The 17,640-nt window shown below is 40.6% G+C and overlaps 1 protein-coding gene across 12 annotated transcripts in view; it reads left to right on the top strand.

Moving 5' to 3' along the window:
• PSD3 (pleckstrin and Sec7 domain containing 3) overlaps positions 1-17,640 on the top strand; it is a 727,754-nt gene that overhangs the window by 569,533 nt on the left and 140,581 nt on the right. Inside the window, exon 10 of one of the 12 annotated variants that reach the window (XM_063726552.1) lies at positions 14,913-15,094. The exons of 10 other annotated variants lie outside the window; for them this stretch is intronic. In XM_063726552.1, the coding sequence (XP_063582622.1) occupies positions 14,913-15,062 (150 nt within the window). In that variant the 3' untranslated portion in view covers positions 15,063-15,094. Of the gene's footprint in view, positions 1-4,825; positions 5,968-14,912; positions 15,095-17,640 lie in introns of those variants that run through there. One more of the 12 variants, XM_054561290.2, reaches the window with a different exon arrangement.

Here is a 17,640-nt window from a genome sequence, read left to right as displayed (position 1 = left end):
GAATTAACTGAGTGTTACAACCGCCATTCTGTTCCGAAAATAAGCTGAGGCTGAGTTCCTCTTGACACCTCATGCCTCTCTTCCCTCCCCAGTCCTTCTTGGTATCCTTCTAATTGTACCTCTAGACAATTGGTATGTATAATTCATTTCCACTTTAGCTTCTCTCCAGAGTTCATACCTCAGTCTTCAGCTCTTTCTACTAATGGTTCTATGACGTTTTCTTAGCAAAGACGGAAGCATCTGCCTGGGTGCTGTTTGATATTCTCCTGTTGATTTCACTTGGGATCTGAAAGCCTTTCAGTTCATTGGTACTCTGAAGATATTCATCATTATAATTATGGCAACAGAATTTCTTATTCTCTCTACCTCCCACCCCCAACTGAATGTGAGCTGCTCAAAGTTAGGGGCCTGATGGTATCAGCGTTGTGTGTCCTCAGCATCTGGTACCTAGTAGACACAGCAAAGAAGTGTAATGAGTTCATTTCCCTGGTACTCTTTTGAGAGGCTGAGAGAGGTTTTCTGATGACCATTAACTAGGTCCCTTGTTAGAAGCCTTTTAGGGCTTATCTACCAAATGGTGTCCTTAGAGAAAGCATCAGAAGGTGAAGCACCAGTTTCCAGCCTTCTGCTTAATTAGTTTGCTTCATTAAATGTCTCCTGCTATTTTGATTTGTTATGGAAGTCACCTTCACTTTCTGCTAAAGCTTTTGTGGAAAGTTATTTTGTACCTTTAAACAGCTGCTTCTCTCCAGGAAGCCTGCTTTTATTTTACAGCAAGCTGGCTCGGCTGTCTCTGTACAGGCTGGCTCATGTCTATAAATGGTCAAGGCCTCAGAGCCAGATGGGGCAGGACAGGGTCATCCAACACGTCTTTGAAGTGATTATTTCATATTGAATCTAGTTGTGAACCCCATATGTACCTAACACCGTGATTGTGGGTGATAAGAAATAATGTAGGAGGAAGAAAATAAGACTTGTTCAGAAAACAACTGGAAAACCATATTGTTTCAACGTTAGGATGCGATACGTTGCAGGCGTAGTATTCACTACATCCTTATTGTAGCAAAAGATTGCAGACTAAATGTTCAATAGTAAGACCCTGATAAAATATGATACATTCACATGCTAGAATACTATGCTGCTATTAACAAGAGTAAGGCGGCTTTGGATGTGATAATGTAACAGGATTTTGATAAGGAATAAAAGAGCAAGAAATAGCAAGAAGGCCAGGCACAGTGGCTCACGCCCATAATCCCAGCACTTTGAGAGTCTGAGGTAGGAGTATCGCTTGAGACCAGGAGTTTGAGACTGGCCTGGGCAGCACAGCAAGACCCTATTTCTACCAAAAAACAAACAAACAAACAAACAAATAGCCTGATGTAATCGTGCCAGGTGCATGCTTGTAGTCCTAGCTACTCAGGAGGCTCAGGCATGAGGATCACTTGAGTCCAGGATCTTTGCTCATAGCTGCAGTGAGCTATGATGGCATCACTGCACTCCAGCCTGAGCGACAGAACAGGACCCTATCTCTAAAATAAAAATAAAAATAGCAAAAATAGACCAAGCATAGTGGCTCACATCTGTAATCCCAGCACTTTGGGAGGCAGAGGAGGGTGGATCACCTGAGGTTAGGAGTTCAAGACCAGCCGGGCCAAGATGGCAAAACCCCATCTTTACTAAAAAATACAAAAATTACCCAGGCATGGTGGCAGGTGCCTGTAATCCCAACTACTCCAGAGGCTGAGGCAGGGAGAATTGCTTGAACCCGGGAGGCAGAGGTTACAGTGAGCCAAGATCATGCCGCTGTACTCCAGCCTGGGCGATGGAGCGAGACTCCATCTCAAAAAAAAAAAAAAAGCAAAAATATATATCATGCTTCCATTTATAGTCCATGAGAAGAAAAGGGATGGGCAAGTGCACACACACAAACCCACACACACACGCGCGCGCGGACACACACACGTGGATGGCTTATTATCTCTGGAAGGATGCATAGGAAACTGGGAACAGTTCTTGTTTCTGGGCAGAGGGACCGAACAGGAAACTGGTATGGGAAGGAAACAAATTTCACTGTGTACTTTTTTGTATAGTTAGGGGGGAAAATCATTCTATATTTATTGTATTCATTTTTTCAGAAAAAAAAACTGCTAAATTTTCTTTTTTTGAGACAGGATCTCACTGTGTCTCCCAGGCTGGAGTGCAGTTGTATGATCACAGCTCACTGCAACCTTGACCTACTGGGCTCAGGTGATCCTCCCACCCCAGCCTCTCAAGTAGTCAGGACCACAGGTGCTCATCATCATGCCCGGCTAATTTTTTGTATTATTTGTAGAGATGGGTTTTTCACTGTGTTGCCCAGGTTGGTCTTGAACTCTTGGACTCATGTGATCTGCCCGCCTTGGCCTCCCAAAGTGCTGGGACTACAGGAGTGAGCCACTGCACCTGTCCTATATTGTCTTTAAAAGAAAGTTGAATGACATGAGAGCCGATAGAGAAGGGAAACTTGTTGTCTATTTAAAGTAGTTTCTTTATTTGACAGGTGGTCATTGAGCTCCTGCTTTTCACCAGGTTCTGTTTTGGCCTCTGAGATGCAGGTGATTTCAAACAGCTATGAGTGCCCTGAAGTCACAGAAGTAGGGGTTTTGGTGGCGAATGGATGACTAGGGTGGAGCTGGGCTGCTGTTTAAGGAAGGATCGTCACAGAAGGTCCTTTTGGAAAAAGATACTGAGCTGACTGCTGAATGAGGAGAAGCCAGCTTAGTAGTGAATCAGGATGGGGCAACAGAGTTCCAGACAGGATGATAGCAGATGGACAGTTATTCCGGAAGGCTTCAGAAAGGAGGCAAGCTTGCCTTCCATGCATGGGCTGAGTGGAAGCTAAAGTGCCACGCACTCACCTGGAACGAAGAGTCAGGCCTGACTGACAAAGATAGGAAGAGTGAGAAGCGGTAGGGATTAAGTTTAGGTCAGTAGGATGAGGCCTGAGCATCAAGGACCCCTGGATGCTGGGGTCTGGCCAGCTTTTTCAGGTACCTCTTGAAACATACTCAGATGTGTCGCAGGTGTCATCTGCTGTGAGACTGCTAGCAGCATTGTAGGAGTTCTCTTCACTCTGTCCACGTAGAAATACGTGTTCTGCAACAGAAAGTAAAAGGCAGGAGCAGAAGAAAACTTTCTCTCCCTGACTTACAGAAAAGCTCATGGCAGGTTTAAAAAAGACAGGGCAACGCAGACAGCTATAGTGTGAGGGACACAGCGTGGCTCCTGGTATACTTCATGCGAGAATCTGAATGCTGGCTCTGTGATAGCGTCCTCAACCCACCTTCCTCATCAGTAAAGTCTGGATTGCAATATTACCTCAACCCACTTCGCAGAATTGTCAAGTTGAGAGTGAAAACAAGAGAAGAAGTGGCTTCTGTAAAGTATTAGGTGTTAAACAGATCGATGAAAGTGGTTATTAGTGGAGACAGTACAGGAGTAACGTCAATTGGGCAGTCTTTGGGTAAAGATGGCGTCCTTCTGCTAAACTTCCCAGAAATGACATGTATCAGATTCCATTTCTGTACGTCCTAGCATGTGGTTTTAGTTTTTGTTGTTGTTGTTGTTTGTTTGTTTTTTAATCTAACCATTTTGGTGGAGAAAAGAAAATAAAGTTCATCAGGAGATACTTTATAACTCCTCATTAGGATGACTGACAAATATCCAAAGGGCATGTTTCTTTTAAGCCCGTGCTCTGTCTTTATCCCCACAGAGAGGCAGGCGCTCATGTCTTTTACACGGGACTTTTTGAATGTTTATCTTGATTATGGTATTAGTATCTTACTGGGTTCCACCTCAAGCTTACTTTTGTTAACTGGAGATCTTTACCTGTAGAATCATCATCTGCTTAAGTTAGAACTAAGTCTATTGCAAATGATCAATTTTATTTTACTGCTATAGTACACCACTTTTTAAGTCTTTGGAACATGCTTTGTAAAATAGTAACTTTACAGAATTTTTCTTAATTCTGAGAAACAGTTATTTAGCAGCTTCACTTTCCTAAGAAGAGAGGAAAATGTACCTCAAAGGACAGGAGAGTCCCCAAGATCTTCCAAAACCTATAATCTATTATTATTTTAGGTGGTAACATTTTACCAATATTAATGTCTTTGTCTTCTTTATAGCACAGTAGAAGCACCAAGTGCTTTAAAAATAGGAGATGAAAAGTAAAAAAAAATATATATATATATATATACACATATATATATACACATATATATATACACACACATATATATACACATATATATATATACACACACATATATATATATATATATATATATACACATATATACAAGGGAGGTAGGAAGAAAGCCCCTGTCGAGAGGATGCAACAAAACCCAAGGCTCAAACATCACCCTCTGCTGGGCCTGTTGATAGTAGAGGGAAACAGTTACTTGACATTAAAACATAACTTTAGTAATTATAGTTTAAGAATTACTTTAAAACACTTTTTAAAAATTAATTACCTCAAATAATGCTCAAGAACATCAGTGCGTTGCAAAATCTGAACATTGATACCTTGTAAAAAAAGGTGTATACATTCTTGAGTTGTAAAGGAAAAGTTTAAATCTGAGGGGTGGGATGGATTGAGGCTGACCTTTTTTCCCAGAGTGGTCTTTATAAACAGTGTTTAAGTTTTGTTATTTATATTAACACGAAAGCCTCCTTTATCTGGAGAACGCTCTTATGTGGCTGAGCCTCTGTCCCTGGGATGCCAGATAGTGAGACATCGCAATCCTGAGTAGTATGCTCAAAACTCACTTCATATGTCAGGAGCTAAAATGGTCTTGTTTTCTAGTAATCTCCAGTTTGCGATTCGTACTCGGAGGTTTGCACGTTGCTGTGTACACTGACAGAACGTTGATGGCTTTTGGAAAAGCTGCTTGCTGCTTGTTGCCCGGAGTTAGCTTTCTTGGTCTCACTCTGTGCCATACTGAAAGTTAACCTGTGCTAACCCCCAGTCATTTTCTCAGTCTCCCAGAGAAGTAACAGAACATCTTTATTCTGGATTTGCCATACACGCTGACATAATTCCTCTTTAAATATCTGGCTGTCGTAGTCTAAGGTCATAAGAAACATTTAATTCTTCAGAATGGCAACACAATTTGAATTGCTGTCAAACAGTGTGTGGCCTGAAATGGGAAAGAAAGGAAAATTATTGATCATTGAGATGCCTTTGTGTCTAGCATCGTTTCACTAGCCTGTAATTAATTGAGCCTTTTGACGTCCATCCATATTTTTTCTTCCTTTTGGAAATTCAGCTGCGTTCCCACCCCACATGGTGCCTTGGAGATTACTTGAGACTTTTATTTGTGGTATCTTTATTTTGTTGTTGACATTAATGAGCTTACTGCACAAATATCACAAGAGAAATAGTGTTGCTTTTTGGAATGTTAATGAATTGCTTGCCTGGCCAATTGCCATTTGTTCCAGTGTGTGAATATGATGGGGTGTGTGTGTGTGTGTGTGTGTGTGTGTGTGTGTGTGTGTGGAAAAGAGAGACGAGTAGCAGGGGTGGATTGCATTTTTTTCCTCTTTGCAGCCAGTGACGTGAGCTGTGCCTGGAACAATCAGACTCGCTGCAAACAGGGTAGTTGAAGATGCTGGGGGAGGCAGCCTGGTGCTTCTTAAGCTAACGCGGATCACGGCGCTCAGGAGCTGCTCAGGCACAACCCCGCAGAGTTCCTCCAGCGTGAGAGCCTTGGAACGGTTGGAAAGTGCCTTTTTATTTCTCTAAACCCCTTCCTTAGTTGACCTTCGAAAATGATTGGCGTGAATAGTGTCCAGAGTGCCAGCAAGGTACGGGTGAGGACCTCAGGTTCCGTGAAATACTCCCGGGAGGATTCTATCCGGCGGCAGTCTCACAGGTCAAAGTCCATGAAAATTTCCAACTCCTCAGAGTTTTCTGCTAAGGAGAACAAGGTAAAGAAATACCACATTGAACCTTATTGACAGCTGTGTGGCAGGGCAACAGAATTGGATAGTCTTTGGCAGTGTCTAATGTGCAGTGATAGACTGAGAAAGTAACAAGGAGTATAAAATGGTTCTAAGAGAATCAGGTGCAATCAGGTGAAAGGGATGGGACCTGAACTCCAGATACAGAGATGCTGTGGCGTGGGTCAGTTTTGTAAAGAGCCAGTTTGTGGAAGAGATGGGCAAAAGCCGTGCTCCAAATGAGATGACTGTGGGAAACTGTTGTTTGGCACATCGATCTTGTTTTTGGTCTCAGAAAGGTTGCCTTGACAAATGATTTTTCAGTGCAGAGTATTTTTAGAACATCAGGAATATAGAGATATTGTGTATGATTTTATCTTTCAGTTAGTTCCTTTTCCCTTTCCTCCCCTGGTCTGCCCCCAACCCCCAGTCTGTGGAGCTGATGTACAAGTATGACCTGGTCCTATTATACTACATTCATGTCAGGTTTGGAGTTGTTAGCCCCAGGCATATGTAATGAAGAGAAATTTCTTCTTTCATGTTCCTTACACATATATGTGCTGATGCTATGCTGCCATGAAACCACTTGTGTTTTTGCAGCTGTCTTGAAGATAATATAATCTTTGTTCGTGTGAAATGTGAAGGGAGTGATTACGTAGTGAAGTGGGCATTTACTACATGCAACATATTCTTGAGATTCTTCCCACCACCATCTGTGTGAGCAGGGTACTCAGAAACACTCCCACTCCACAGGTTTAAAAATGGAATAATAGAATCATAGGATCACAGAACTCCAGGGCTGGAGATGGAGATGATTATAACGGAGATTCATGGGCTTGATAATGTGCAGAGAGAGCATCAGGAGGTGGATCTCAGTGTCATTTCAGCCTTCTCGGGGTTATATCCAGACCCACTGAGAGTGACATCAGGCTTTCTTCACCCTCCCACCATTCCCCACGGCCCTCCTCCTCTGCTACCTCCCCATCCCTGTGTGACATAACATTATTGAAAGACTTTGGCTTTAACAGGTTCCCCTCAAAATATGGCAGGGGACAGGTGGCAAAATACCTTAGTGTGACTTTAAGAAATATGTTGGCTTCCTATTCACCCCCTTACATTATGACATAGTGGAGTCTGACCCCCTCCATCATTAGCAAATTGCCTGGCTCCAGTAAGTCTTCAAATCTGGCTTTTTACTCCTCACTGTTTTTTAAAAAGCTTTATCTTTAGAGAGAAATGTGTCTTCAAAGTCCTTTAATGTGACCTGTATAGGGATGTGTTGGCTTCTATTGAAACTGTTATGAGACCACCTGTGGTGTGATGACTGTGGTCTCCTGCTGAAATAGACCAGAATGGTTTATCATATTCTTAAATAAATGTATGTGAGCATGTATGTGATTCTCAACATGGCTATAAAATTGGCTTCTATAAGAGCACTAAGAGACATCTCTGGATTTTGTTTTGGATGTTTTAATGTGGAGTATACCCATGGTATGCAGTCAGAGGCTATGGGAAATTAAGAGCTCATCATCCTTAACTCTGTTGTAGTCCTACTGCCTATCCTCATGATAATTTAGGCATTGTAATATTAGTGAGTTCACCCAGAATTATGGTTGTGTAGTGTAATGTTGGAATCCAGCATAGATACCAAATGAAAAGATTCTCTACTGTCCTCTGTGTTTGTCACACAGTATAGGTACTCTTACTTGATATGTATCTGTGCAAGAGAAGGCCAAGCACTGTTTTTTTTTTGTTTTTTTTTTTTTAATATTGCAAACACTGCAGGAGTTAACAGTATTAAAGGCCACTGGTAGAATTGTAGTCAGTAGGCCATCACATGATACCTTAAAGATTATAGTCGGTTTTTAAGAGTTCATTAGTGTTTTTTTGAGGCATATGTGGTCCCTAAGTTCCAGAATATGTGTTCAAGGATATAGCCAAGCTCCCAATATCTCACAAGAGATATTTTTAGGATTATCTCGTTGCTTAAAATCGAACATCAGAGCTAAGAGAAAATCAGTAGACTAGAATATTTTATCAGAGTGACCCTAATCATTGACTAGCCATTTATATTCCCTAAATGAAATAAACTGAATAATACGATAGGCTTGTACCCTAAATTGCTGAACTTAATTATACTATAATAGACATGTTAATATATAATAGACATGTAATAGACATATAATAGACATGTAAAATGTTGATTTAAGCATCACTTCTCCCATTTTTATCCACAGTTACACGTTTTACTCCAATTTTAATCAGAATTTTCATTGATCTTACTTATATCTAGTGGTATTTTTTTAGCCCTTAAATCAGTGTTTCTTCTTCTTCTTCTTTTTTTTTTTTTTTTTAAACAGAAACAATGTCTCACTATGTTGCCCAGGTTGGTCTCCAACTCCTGGGCTCAAGCAGTTCTTCCACCTCTGCCTCCCAAAATATTGGGATGATAGGCACGAGCTACTGCACCCAGCTGGTATTTCTTCTTGCTAATCATGTAAACAGCATTTTTGATTATCTGACTCTTTCATCCAAAATGCAGGATGTCTAATTTGATGATTAGAAGATCCCCTTTGCCACCTCTCTCCACCTCCTCACGTCATCTTCCCAACCTGTAAAAAATAAGATACCATTAACTCGTGGTTCGCTCCTGGGATTTAATGTTATCTTTCTAGAACTCTGGCTCTTTCTAGAATAGGTGTAATAATTGCTTCTCATTGTCAGAGCTGGAATTACATGTTTTGTATTCTTTGAAACTTTCATCTGTGATGTTTTCAGCTCGTTTTCTTGGCCATTAAATACATAATGGTTTATTCAAATATTAATTGTCTGTAGTCCTCGCTTGTTCTCTGATTTGTTCATATTCATTTGAAAAAAAGTGTTAAAGGACTGTGGAAAGGATTAGAAGTTTTGCCCTTGATTTTAGTGAAATATCTTAAACGCTTTTCTTGATTAAGGAAATTGAATTTTCCAATACTTTATGGTTCGTATTGACCTCGTCTGAAGAATATTATTTAACCTACTAAAATTCAGCTTATAGATGTTATTTTCTTTAAAACCCCCTTCTCCGTGTTGACTTTTTTTCTTTATTCTGTGTTTAAATCTTACCATTTCCTCTAGAGAGAGTGTGGCTTTGTCTTTTTCTCGATAATAATGTTCGTATCAAACTCTGAAGCACATAATATGGGCAGGATGCAAATATGAATATGTTTTGGAAGAACATGTGTTTTGTGGACACCGGCATTCATTATTAAAATTAATTAAGTCTGACTGAGCTCAGCTGTTCATTGGGTGTCTGGTATTAGAAGAGTTACCAGCAAGGCTTTTGGCCATGAGGGGGCAGTGCAGACCTTCCTGCTGTCAGATCCAGCTGGTTGCTCTGCCTTTGACAAAAGTAACATTTTAGAATCAATTAGATTCTAATTGATTTCTAATTTAGAAACAGTTTCCTAAAAGTAGAATACAATCAGCCCTGGGTATTCGGGTACCCTTGGGGTTTCAAAACCCGTGGATATGGAGGGCCAACTGTACTCCAGAATTTGGGATGTGCAGTATTAGAAAATGTTGATTTAAGCCTCACTTCTCCCAGACATTTCCACAGTCCTCCTCTGTGTCTAAATATTTGTCAAATATAAATTATTCTGGTATTAATTTTTAACTTACAGTTTAAAACATAAATCTGTAAAAGTTCATGTTGATAAACACTTTTCTTCCCCATCTCTTGCCAAACTACATGATACCGTTTAAATGAGGGGGAATCGCAACCTGTTTTTGTTTCTTTATGTTGTTGTAGGTGAATGTCACATGAGTGGATTAATATAACATGTGTGGCTGAATCCTTGAGGCATTTTTTGAGGAATAAGCATGATGCTAGAGATTAGATCAAGAATTCTCTAGTTAATAATGTTGATTCAAGTGAACTGTTTAAAGCTTTTATTCGGTAATATAGCAAAGAAATCAATTTCTGTGACACCGAAATTTCAGGAACTTCCAGTAAAGTACTGGTACTTTGGTTGGTGATTGTCCTGTTGGTTTCTCAGTCAGGATGCCGCATCCTGGTGGGCTACCCTGGTTTTGCTTTCTAAGTAGCAATGTTCACCTAGACAAGTTACTTCGCCTCCCCAAGACTCATCCCTAAAATGCAGGGGTTTGACAAAATGATATATTTGTTCTGAACAATGTTAATTTTAGAAATCTTGCCGAGGTTGGTGGGGTTATTTCCTCTGTAGAAGGAACCTTAAAGACTGAGCTAGGTTTAACAAAGGTAGTTTTATATGTATTCTGAATAAACCTCTTCCTGTACTAGGAGATGTTAACCATAAACGTGTTAAAGGAAAATGGAAGTCCTTTGCTCCAAACCTCTGCTCTGCTAAGTGCCTAATCCATTGCTTTTTAAAAACGTGTTGCAATAATGTTGAAAGGCACCGTCAACTCTATTCTCCCCATTCTGCTTAGGCTTCACTTGCTGTTTCCTTCGCATTGTTAGATAAATGCTAATCATTGCTTCCTCTGTGAGTTAAAGCTATACACAAAGAAACCTGAAGAAATCATTACAATGGCCCTTTGCGACCTGAAGTTTTGGTGGCAGGCTTGCAGATTGTTGTCATTTCTTCCTAGACCACTTTTGTTCTTTAGACTAAGGCTAGAGCCTGGGAAGGAGATTCTGGTCAAACAGGACATTGATATCTACCTATTTTAAAATGGAGAAAATTCTTAGTCATAATATGAAAATTTTCCTGCAAATGTCTCTATATATTTTTGTGATTCCTAAGTTGAAGGAGTACATTTTTAACCTCATAAATTCATCCTTTAGCTGAATAGACTTTATTAAAAGAAAAACTTAAGCATATATACATTTTCAAGAGTTTGAGCATTCAGGGATGCATAAATTAGGGTTGTACCAAACCACAAGGGGGCTGGCACTCTGATGAGAGGTGCAAGAAGGAAAACTTTTTTTTTTTTTTTTGAGACGGAGTTTCGCTCTTGTTGCCCAGGCTGGAGTGCAATGGCACAATCTCGGCTCACTGCAACCTCTGCCTCCCAGATTCAAGCGATTCCCCTGCCTCAGCCTTCCAAGTAGCTGGGATTACAGGCATGCACCACCACGCCCGGCTAATTTTGTATTTTTAATAGTGACGGAGTTTCTCCATGTTGGTCAGGCTGGTCTTGAACTCCCAACCTCAGGTGATCCGCCCGCTTAGGCCTCCCAAAGCCTTGGGATTATAGGCGTGAGCCACCACGCCCAGCTGGGAAAACTTTTATATAGTATTTGCAGAAACAAGACGAAGAGAACAGTTTTGATTGGCTGGAAGTTAGTTGGTGGAAAGAATGATATGCAGAGAGAAAGAAAAATAAATTTTTTAAAAGAAGTTGATGGTTTCTGATTGGTATATTTTCTAGTTTCCATTTACTGTTTACATTGGCCTTTGGTTTGTTCATGTAAAAATTTAAAATGCCAGAGGTACCTCAGTCTAATGAGCTCCCAAGGAGAATTTTTTTTAAACAACTGAAACTATTAGGTCAGAATATCGACATCCTCCTGCACTAGTTCTAATCCTGGCATTTGAAGGAATTAGGGAGGTGGTGTCTTGAACAAAGTAAATCTGGTAGTGCAAAGATAAAAACAATTTTATCTTCAGAAGTCTATTTTTCTTTTATTGGCTCTCCTATGTTAAGTTATACTTTTTCACCAGGTATTATTCTGCCAGACTAACATGTTCTAATGTTTTGTGGTTTTTTTTTTGTTTACTTTGTTTTTTTTTTTTGAGACAGAGTCTCGCTCTGCTGCCCAGGCTGGAGTGCAGTGGCCTGATCTCGGCTCACTGCAAGCTCCGCCTCCCAGGTTCACACCACTCTCCTGCTTCAGCCTCCCGAGTAGCTGGGACTACAGGCGCCCGCCACCACGCCTGGCTAATTTTTTGTATTTTTAGTAGAGATGGGGTTTCACCATGTTAACCAGGATGGTTTTGATCTCCTGACCTCGTGATCTGGCCGCCTCGGCCTCCCAAAGTGCTGAGATTACAGGCGTAAGCCACCATGCCCAGCCAACATGTTCTAATGTTATAATGTGATCCTTAGCGAAAGGAGATCTTAAAAAGAGATCTGACTTCTTCAGGGACGTAGTTCTACAGATTATCATTATCTGTATCATTTTCATTATCGATAACTATTTATTCCCCTTAAGTTGATGACTTGAGTCAGACTTGCCCCAAAATAAAAACTTTCACTCCTTACACAATATTGCTCTGTCTTCTAGGCCAGAGTGCAGTGGCCTGACCTGGGCTCACTGTAACCTCTGCCTCCTGGGTTCAGGCAATTCTCATGCACCACCACACCCGGCTATTTTTTTTTATTTTTAATAGAGATGGGTTTTTGCCATGTTGGCCAGGCTGGTCTTTAATTCTTGGCCTCATGTGATCTGAACTCCTTGGCCTCCAAAAGTGCTGGCATTTAAGGCATGAGCCACTGCGCTCACCTGGTTTTATTTTTGTTAGGAAAGCTAGCAAAGTGACAATGGTTTTTGTTATTGGGTTGGTTTGTTAGAACTACCCCCTGCCCCCCACCTCTTAATTTCCCTCCTTCCTCCAGTTCCTCTGTATCTGTGAATTTCTCAAATCCTGCTGGTACTTTCATATAAATAAATGTCTTTTTTAAGATTGCTCAAATGATTACTTAGGAGTAAATGTTGAGCACACTGTGCTCCTGATAGAATGATATTTCTTGACCCTTGAATATAATTAAAAGCAGATCTTCACCATCACTATTTACCCATTTTCACTTGAGTAAAGTGTAGGTGGTGTGTTTGGTTTGGATGTCTCTATTACAGACCGCAGGCTCTTTGGCTTCCCATGTAATGGAAATTAACATGGAGCCAAGCAGATTTCCCAGACAAGGCTTTCAAATCAGGGTTTGTGCTCAAGCACAAGGGAGACAGTGGAGGTGAGGCACAGGGTCCTCTGACTGGCTCTGCAGGGAGCGGTGGGGGGAAGCTGGTAGGGATTTTTTTATTAGGCAAAACACAGATATTGTTATCAGGGCTAAAGTATACAGGCTTGGCTGGGCAAAGCACAAAAGAGGGGTAGAGTATGCGGGTCAGCATATCTGGTTGTAATAGTTATCTCGAATGATGGGCTCCTTGCTGGTCTGGCCAGCAGCAACAAGGCTATAGATCAATTCTGTATTTCCTACTCAGGATAGGACACTCCACAATCTTGGTTTCCTGTTAAATCTCCTAAGGCCAGTTTCTGGATTTCTCTAAGTGAAAGACATATTTAAACATTATGAGAGCAGAGAGAATGGCTATTTTCTTTGTGTGACTAAATCCTCAGGGTTAGCGGGTATAGCATCAGTGAGGTAGAGGTGTGGGTTTTGTGAAGAGAAGAAAAAAATATATATGAAGGAGAAGCCACGTCCCACTCCTGTTCTGTGTCATCTCTAACTCCCAATGCCATACGGCATTCTTGCTCCCCTCCATTTATGAGTAGACTGTATTTGAACACATTCTTCTGGGGAAGGTGTACTAAAGCAGGTGTTTGAGAACTTCCATGCAGTATTTGAACATTGTAGAGAAAATGCTGGTCCATGCTGTCATTCCTGGCAAGCTTAGTGTAACATCCTTTTCAGAATCCAGGGAAAGGAAAAAGAAAAATCTATGCAATAATGATAGGAGTTGAAAGAGAAAAAATATATATACTTGCATTTTAAAGATAGTCACTGCCGAAGATCAGGGAGTTTCGTAGCATCATGACAACCTGAAGTTAACCATAAGGAGCTTCTGTGTGGGAATATGTATGGTGACAAGCTATTCTGCAACCTGTTGTTAGATCATGCCTGGCTTAGAGCTTAGGGATTGCATCCAGCTTAGAGTCTAATGGGAGATTTTTGGAAAATATTTTTTATTTACTCATCCATAGTGAAGCAGATACCAGGAGTAGCTGAGCAAGATGGCTTCCTGCTTGTTAATTAATGATATTAATTTGTGATGGAAGTTGCGCTTCTAACATTAATTTTAATTAAGATTTTTAAGCTTTGCCTTAACTATCATTCAAGCAGATTTTATTTCTTTTTTTTAAAATCCGCTGTACCATGTTCTGATGGTACATTTAGTGTACCTGTTTGGACACGTAGATCACCTGATATCAGTGGAATTTGTTTTTCTAGGTAGATTCTTTGAAATGCTTAATGTCAAAGTTTTTCTGAACAGGCTGGCTGAGGCTCTAGCCCTAGCCTGACTCCCCTTATGACACGCCATTGTTTGTAGCCTGCAGTTAAGTTTTACAACATGAAATGCCCCCCAAGGCACTGGAAACATTAGTGTACTCATTATTGCCACATTCAAATCTGGTGAGCCAAGTGTGTGTTTGATTCCAATAAATAAAAAGATTACATAGCTATCTCAAACAGTCTAGTCTCCTTCTTGCACTCAGCTGCAGTTTAGTGGTGTCAGCATCAGCTCTACTACTCAGAAATCCACTGGGGCAGGCCAAGGTGTTTACAGGAAGCATTAAGACCTTCTCCAGATCCTGGTGCTCCAGCGGCTCATGACAAGGGAATGAATCCTTGTTGAGCTTTTTCATTACAGTTTTCTTCTAAGATCTCCCAGCATAAGTAAATCTAAAGGGTTGAGGTCCTACCTAAGTAGACGTACAGATACAGGAAAGTACTTTGAGAGAAGCAGCTCTTGACTGTCACTCCGAGGGACAGATAAAGGACCAGCAGATTTCTATAGATGACACTTTTCTTTATTGTTGTTGTTTTTTTAATTTGGAGACAGGGTCTCACTTTGTTAGCCAAGCTGGAGTGCAGTAGTGAGAACATAGCTCACTGTAGTCCTGAAATCCTGGCCTCGTATAATCCTCACGCCTCAGCTTCCTGAGTAACTAGGACTACAGGCACATGTCACCACTCCAGGCTAATATTTTAATTTTTTGTAGAGACAGAGGACTTACAGTGTTGCCCAGTCTGGTCTTGAACACCCCACCTCAGATGCTTCTCCCACCTCGGCCTCCCAAAGTGCTGGGATCACAGACATGAGTGAGACACCACATCTGGCCACACTTCTCTTTCTTAATACATCTTCTTAAAAACAGGTAAAATAAAAAGGCCATTTGGAATACTCTTACTATGGTTGGACAGTGTTTTGAGGAGATTTCTGTGCCCCATCAACCCGCTGCTGTGATCTCTTAGACTGTGATTAAGTGATATTTAGATATAGCAAAAAAACTTAACTCTTAAATTAGAGTTTAGGGTAACAATGTACTTTTATCTTTACACCCACCTAAACTCCACTAAAATGACAGTAGGACTCATAGACCTTTAAGGACCCAAAGAATGACAGAGAATTTTTCAAAACATCAGCAAACTTTGAAAGATGGAAACCAGATAGACGTGTTAACTATTTAAGTTCCACAGAAAAAAACTGGACCCCACATACCAAAGAAAGAAATAGACCAATTTGTCCGCACAGAACACAGGGAAAGCCCAGGAACTGGGGGCCACTGGCTACCTCTGAGGGCAGTGAGTCGAACAAGGACAGACCTTTAAAGCCTCTAAAATTAGTAAGTCGACCTTCTGAATGCCCTCCCCTGCTTTGATAGCCGCATACCCTTCCTCCCACCATTTTCTTTTCTTTTTTAAGACAAGTTTCACTCTTTCATCCAGTCTGGACTGCAGTGGCACGATCACGGCTCACTGCACCCTCAACTTCCTGGGCTCAAGCAATCCTCCCAAGTACTCAGCTTTCGGAGTAGCAGGAGCCGCAGGCACATACCACCATGCCCAGCTAATTTTTTAATTTTTTTGTAGAGATAGGGTCTTGCTTTGTTTCCCAGGCTGGACTTGAACTTCTGGGCTCAAGCAATCCTCCTGCCTTAGCCTTCAAAATTGTTGGGATTACAGGTACGAGCCAGCATGGGCCCGTGCCCACCCTACTACCATTCTCTGTTCTTTCTCTCTGATAAGTTTAACCCAGAGGTTTTGGACTTAGGAAATTAGGCTCAGTTGAGGCCCACAGGGAGATCCCTACATTGGAAATAGCAGGATTCAGTGAAAGGTATAAACGTTTCACAGCAGGGCATCTTTTCCCTCTCTACTTTCTCATGTACTTTTTCTCAGTTGCTTGAAGAAGAGAAAGAGAAGACATGGTGTCCAGTAGAGCAGAGGGGGAGAGGGAATCCCCAGGACAATGACAAAGGGAAACCCTGGGACAACAGCTGTGCCGGAGATAGAAACCAGCCAGATTAGAGGAGTGGGGTCAGAGACGATGCCAAGAGACATGCTTCCAACCATGGCACTGATGGAATGCCTGCTGGAGGGTATGAAGTTGACATAGAGATAGGTTCATAGAAAACTGAGTAAACAACAATAAAATAAGATGATGATTAACTCCAGGGAAACGAAATCTCTTACAAAAAATGGAAACGTAGCCTAGTGTTCTGCCCCATGAATAATGTCTATATAGTCATCATAATGTGAGGACTGAAAATTCATGAAACTCCAAATTGTGATTGCGGTATGATTTTAATATGGGAGTGGAAAGAAAGAGAAGGGCAGGGTGTGTGTGGGTGTGGGTGTGTGTGGGTGTGTGTGTGTGTTAAGAGAACTAAATAAATGTTCTCCTTCCAGAGTTCTGCAATTGAAAGTTAATAGATCATATTGAAAATAGAAAAACCAAAAAGAGATTGAAAGAGGTGACTTTTGAGCAGCAAGAATCAAGAGGTGAAGTTAAAAGATTATTTGTATTACATACCTTTTAGTAATTTTTGATTATATAAATGATATACATATATTGCCTTGAGAAATTTTTTTACATGAATCAGAAGGAATATAGACAGCATATACAGGTACATACGAGACTGGAATCATTTCCAGTGACTAGAATGGCTTTTGTTTATCTTAATTAACTTTGTGTTTAATGAATGCCAGGTAACAGAGACTACTTTTTAAGAAAAGCAAAAGGTTTCATCTCTTCCAAGACTTTATACTCTTAGCAGTTATCAGACTAGACCATGTTCTGCTGCTAGTTGCTGTCACAGTTTTAGTCTATAGCAAAATATCAAGGAAAGACTGGTCCTTTCTTGAGAAACAGTTGTCTCTTCTGAGATTGTCCATGCAACTTATTTTTATGCAACAATACTGATAATAGTTCGTGCTTTGTTTCTTTAAAAAATTTATTTTCTCACTTAGCTAAACGAAAAACTGGCAATTCTGTTTAGCTCCCTAAAATTTCTTTTGCAAATTTTCCTGTTTATGAAATTTGAAGCCTGCTCTCCACTGGGTGAGATTATTTAATTTGTTCGTATTGATCGTTTTGAATAAAACCTATTTCCATCTGGTTTGTCTTCATTGCTTTGTCTAATGCATGGAAATGACGGAACAAATGCCACGCCTGGCATTCTCTCTAAATGTCAAAGTCCCCCAGGGATTGTTTTTTTTACAGGCCATTTATTTAAAAGAGTTCTGCTTGTTTACCCAGTAAATTTTTTTTTTTAATAAACTGTGCGCGTTAACTTCATCATGTCCATAGTTATTAAATATAATTGACCGTTTTTCTTGGGTATTTAAAAAATATTGCATATATTTACAAGGTCACTTTAAATTTATGTTTTCCTATGTTCTCAAATTGGATTTTTTATTGTGGTACATGCCTGCTACTTTCCAACA

This window comes from Pongo abelii, chromosome 7, assembly GCF_028885655.2.
Source record: "Pongo abelii isolate AG06213 chromosome 7, NHGRI_mPonAbe1-v2.0_pri, whole genome shotgun sequence".
In the NCBI taxonomy this organism is placed as follows: Eukaryota; Metazoa; Chordata; class Mammalia; order Primates; family Hominidae; genus Pongo; species Pongo abelii.
Note: the sequence above shows the minus strand (reverse complement) of the source record. Positions and strands in the feature narration are given on the sequence as shown.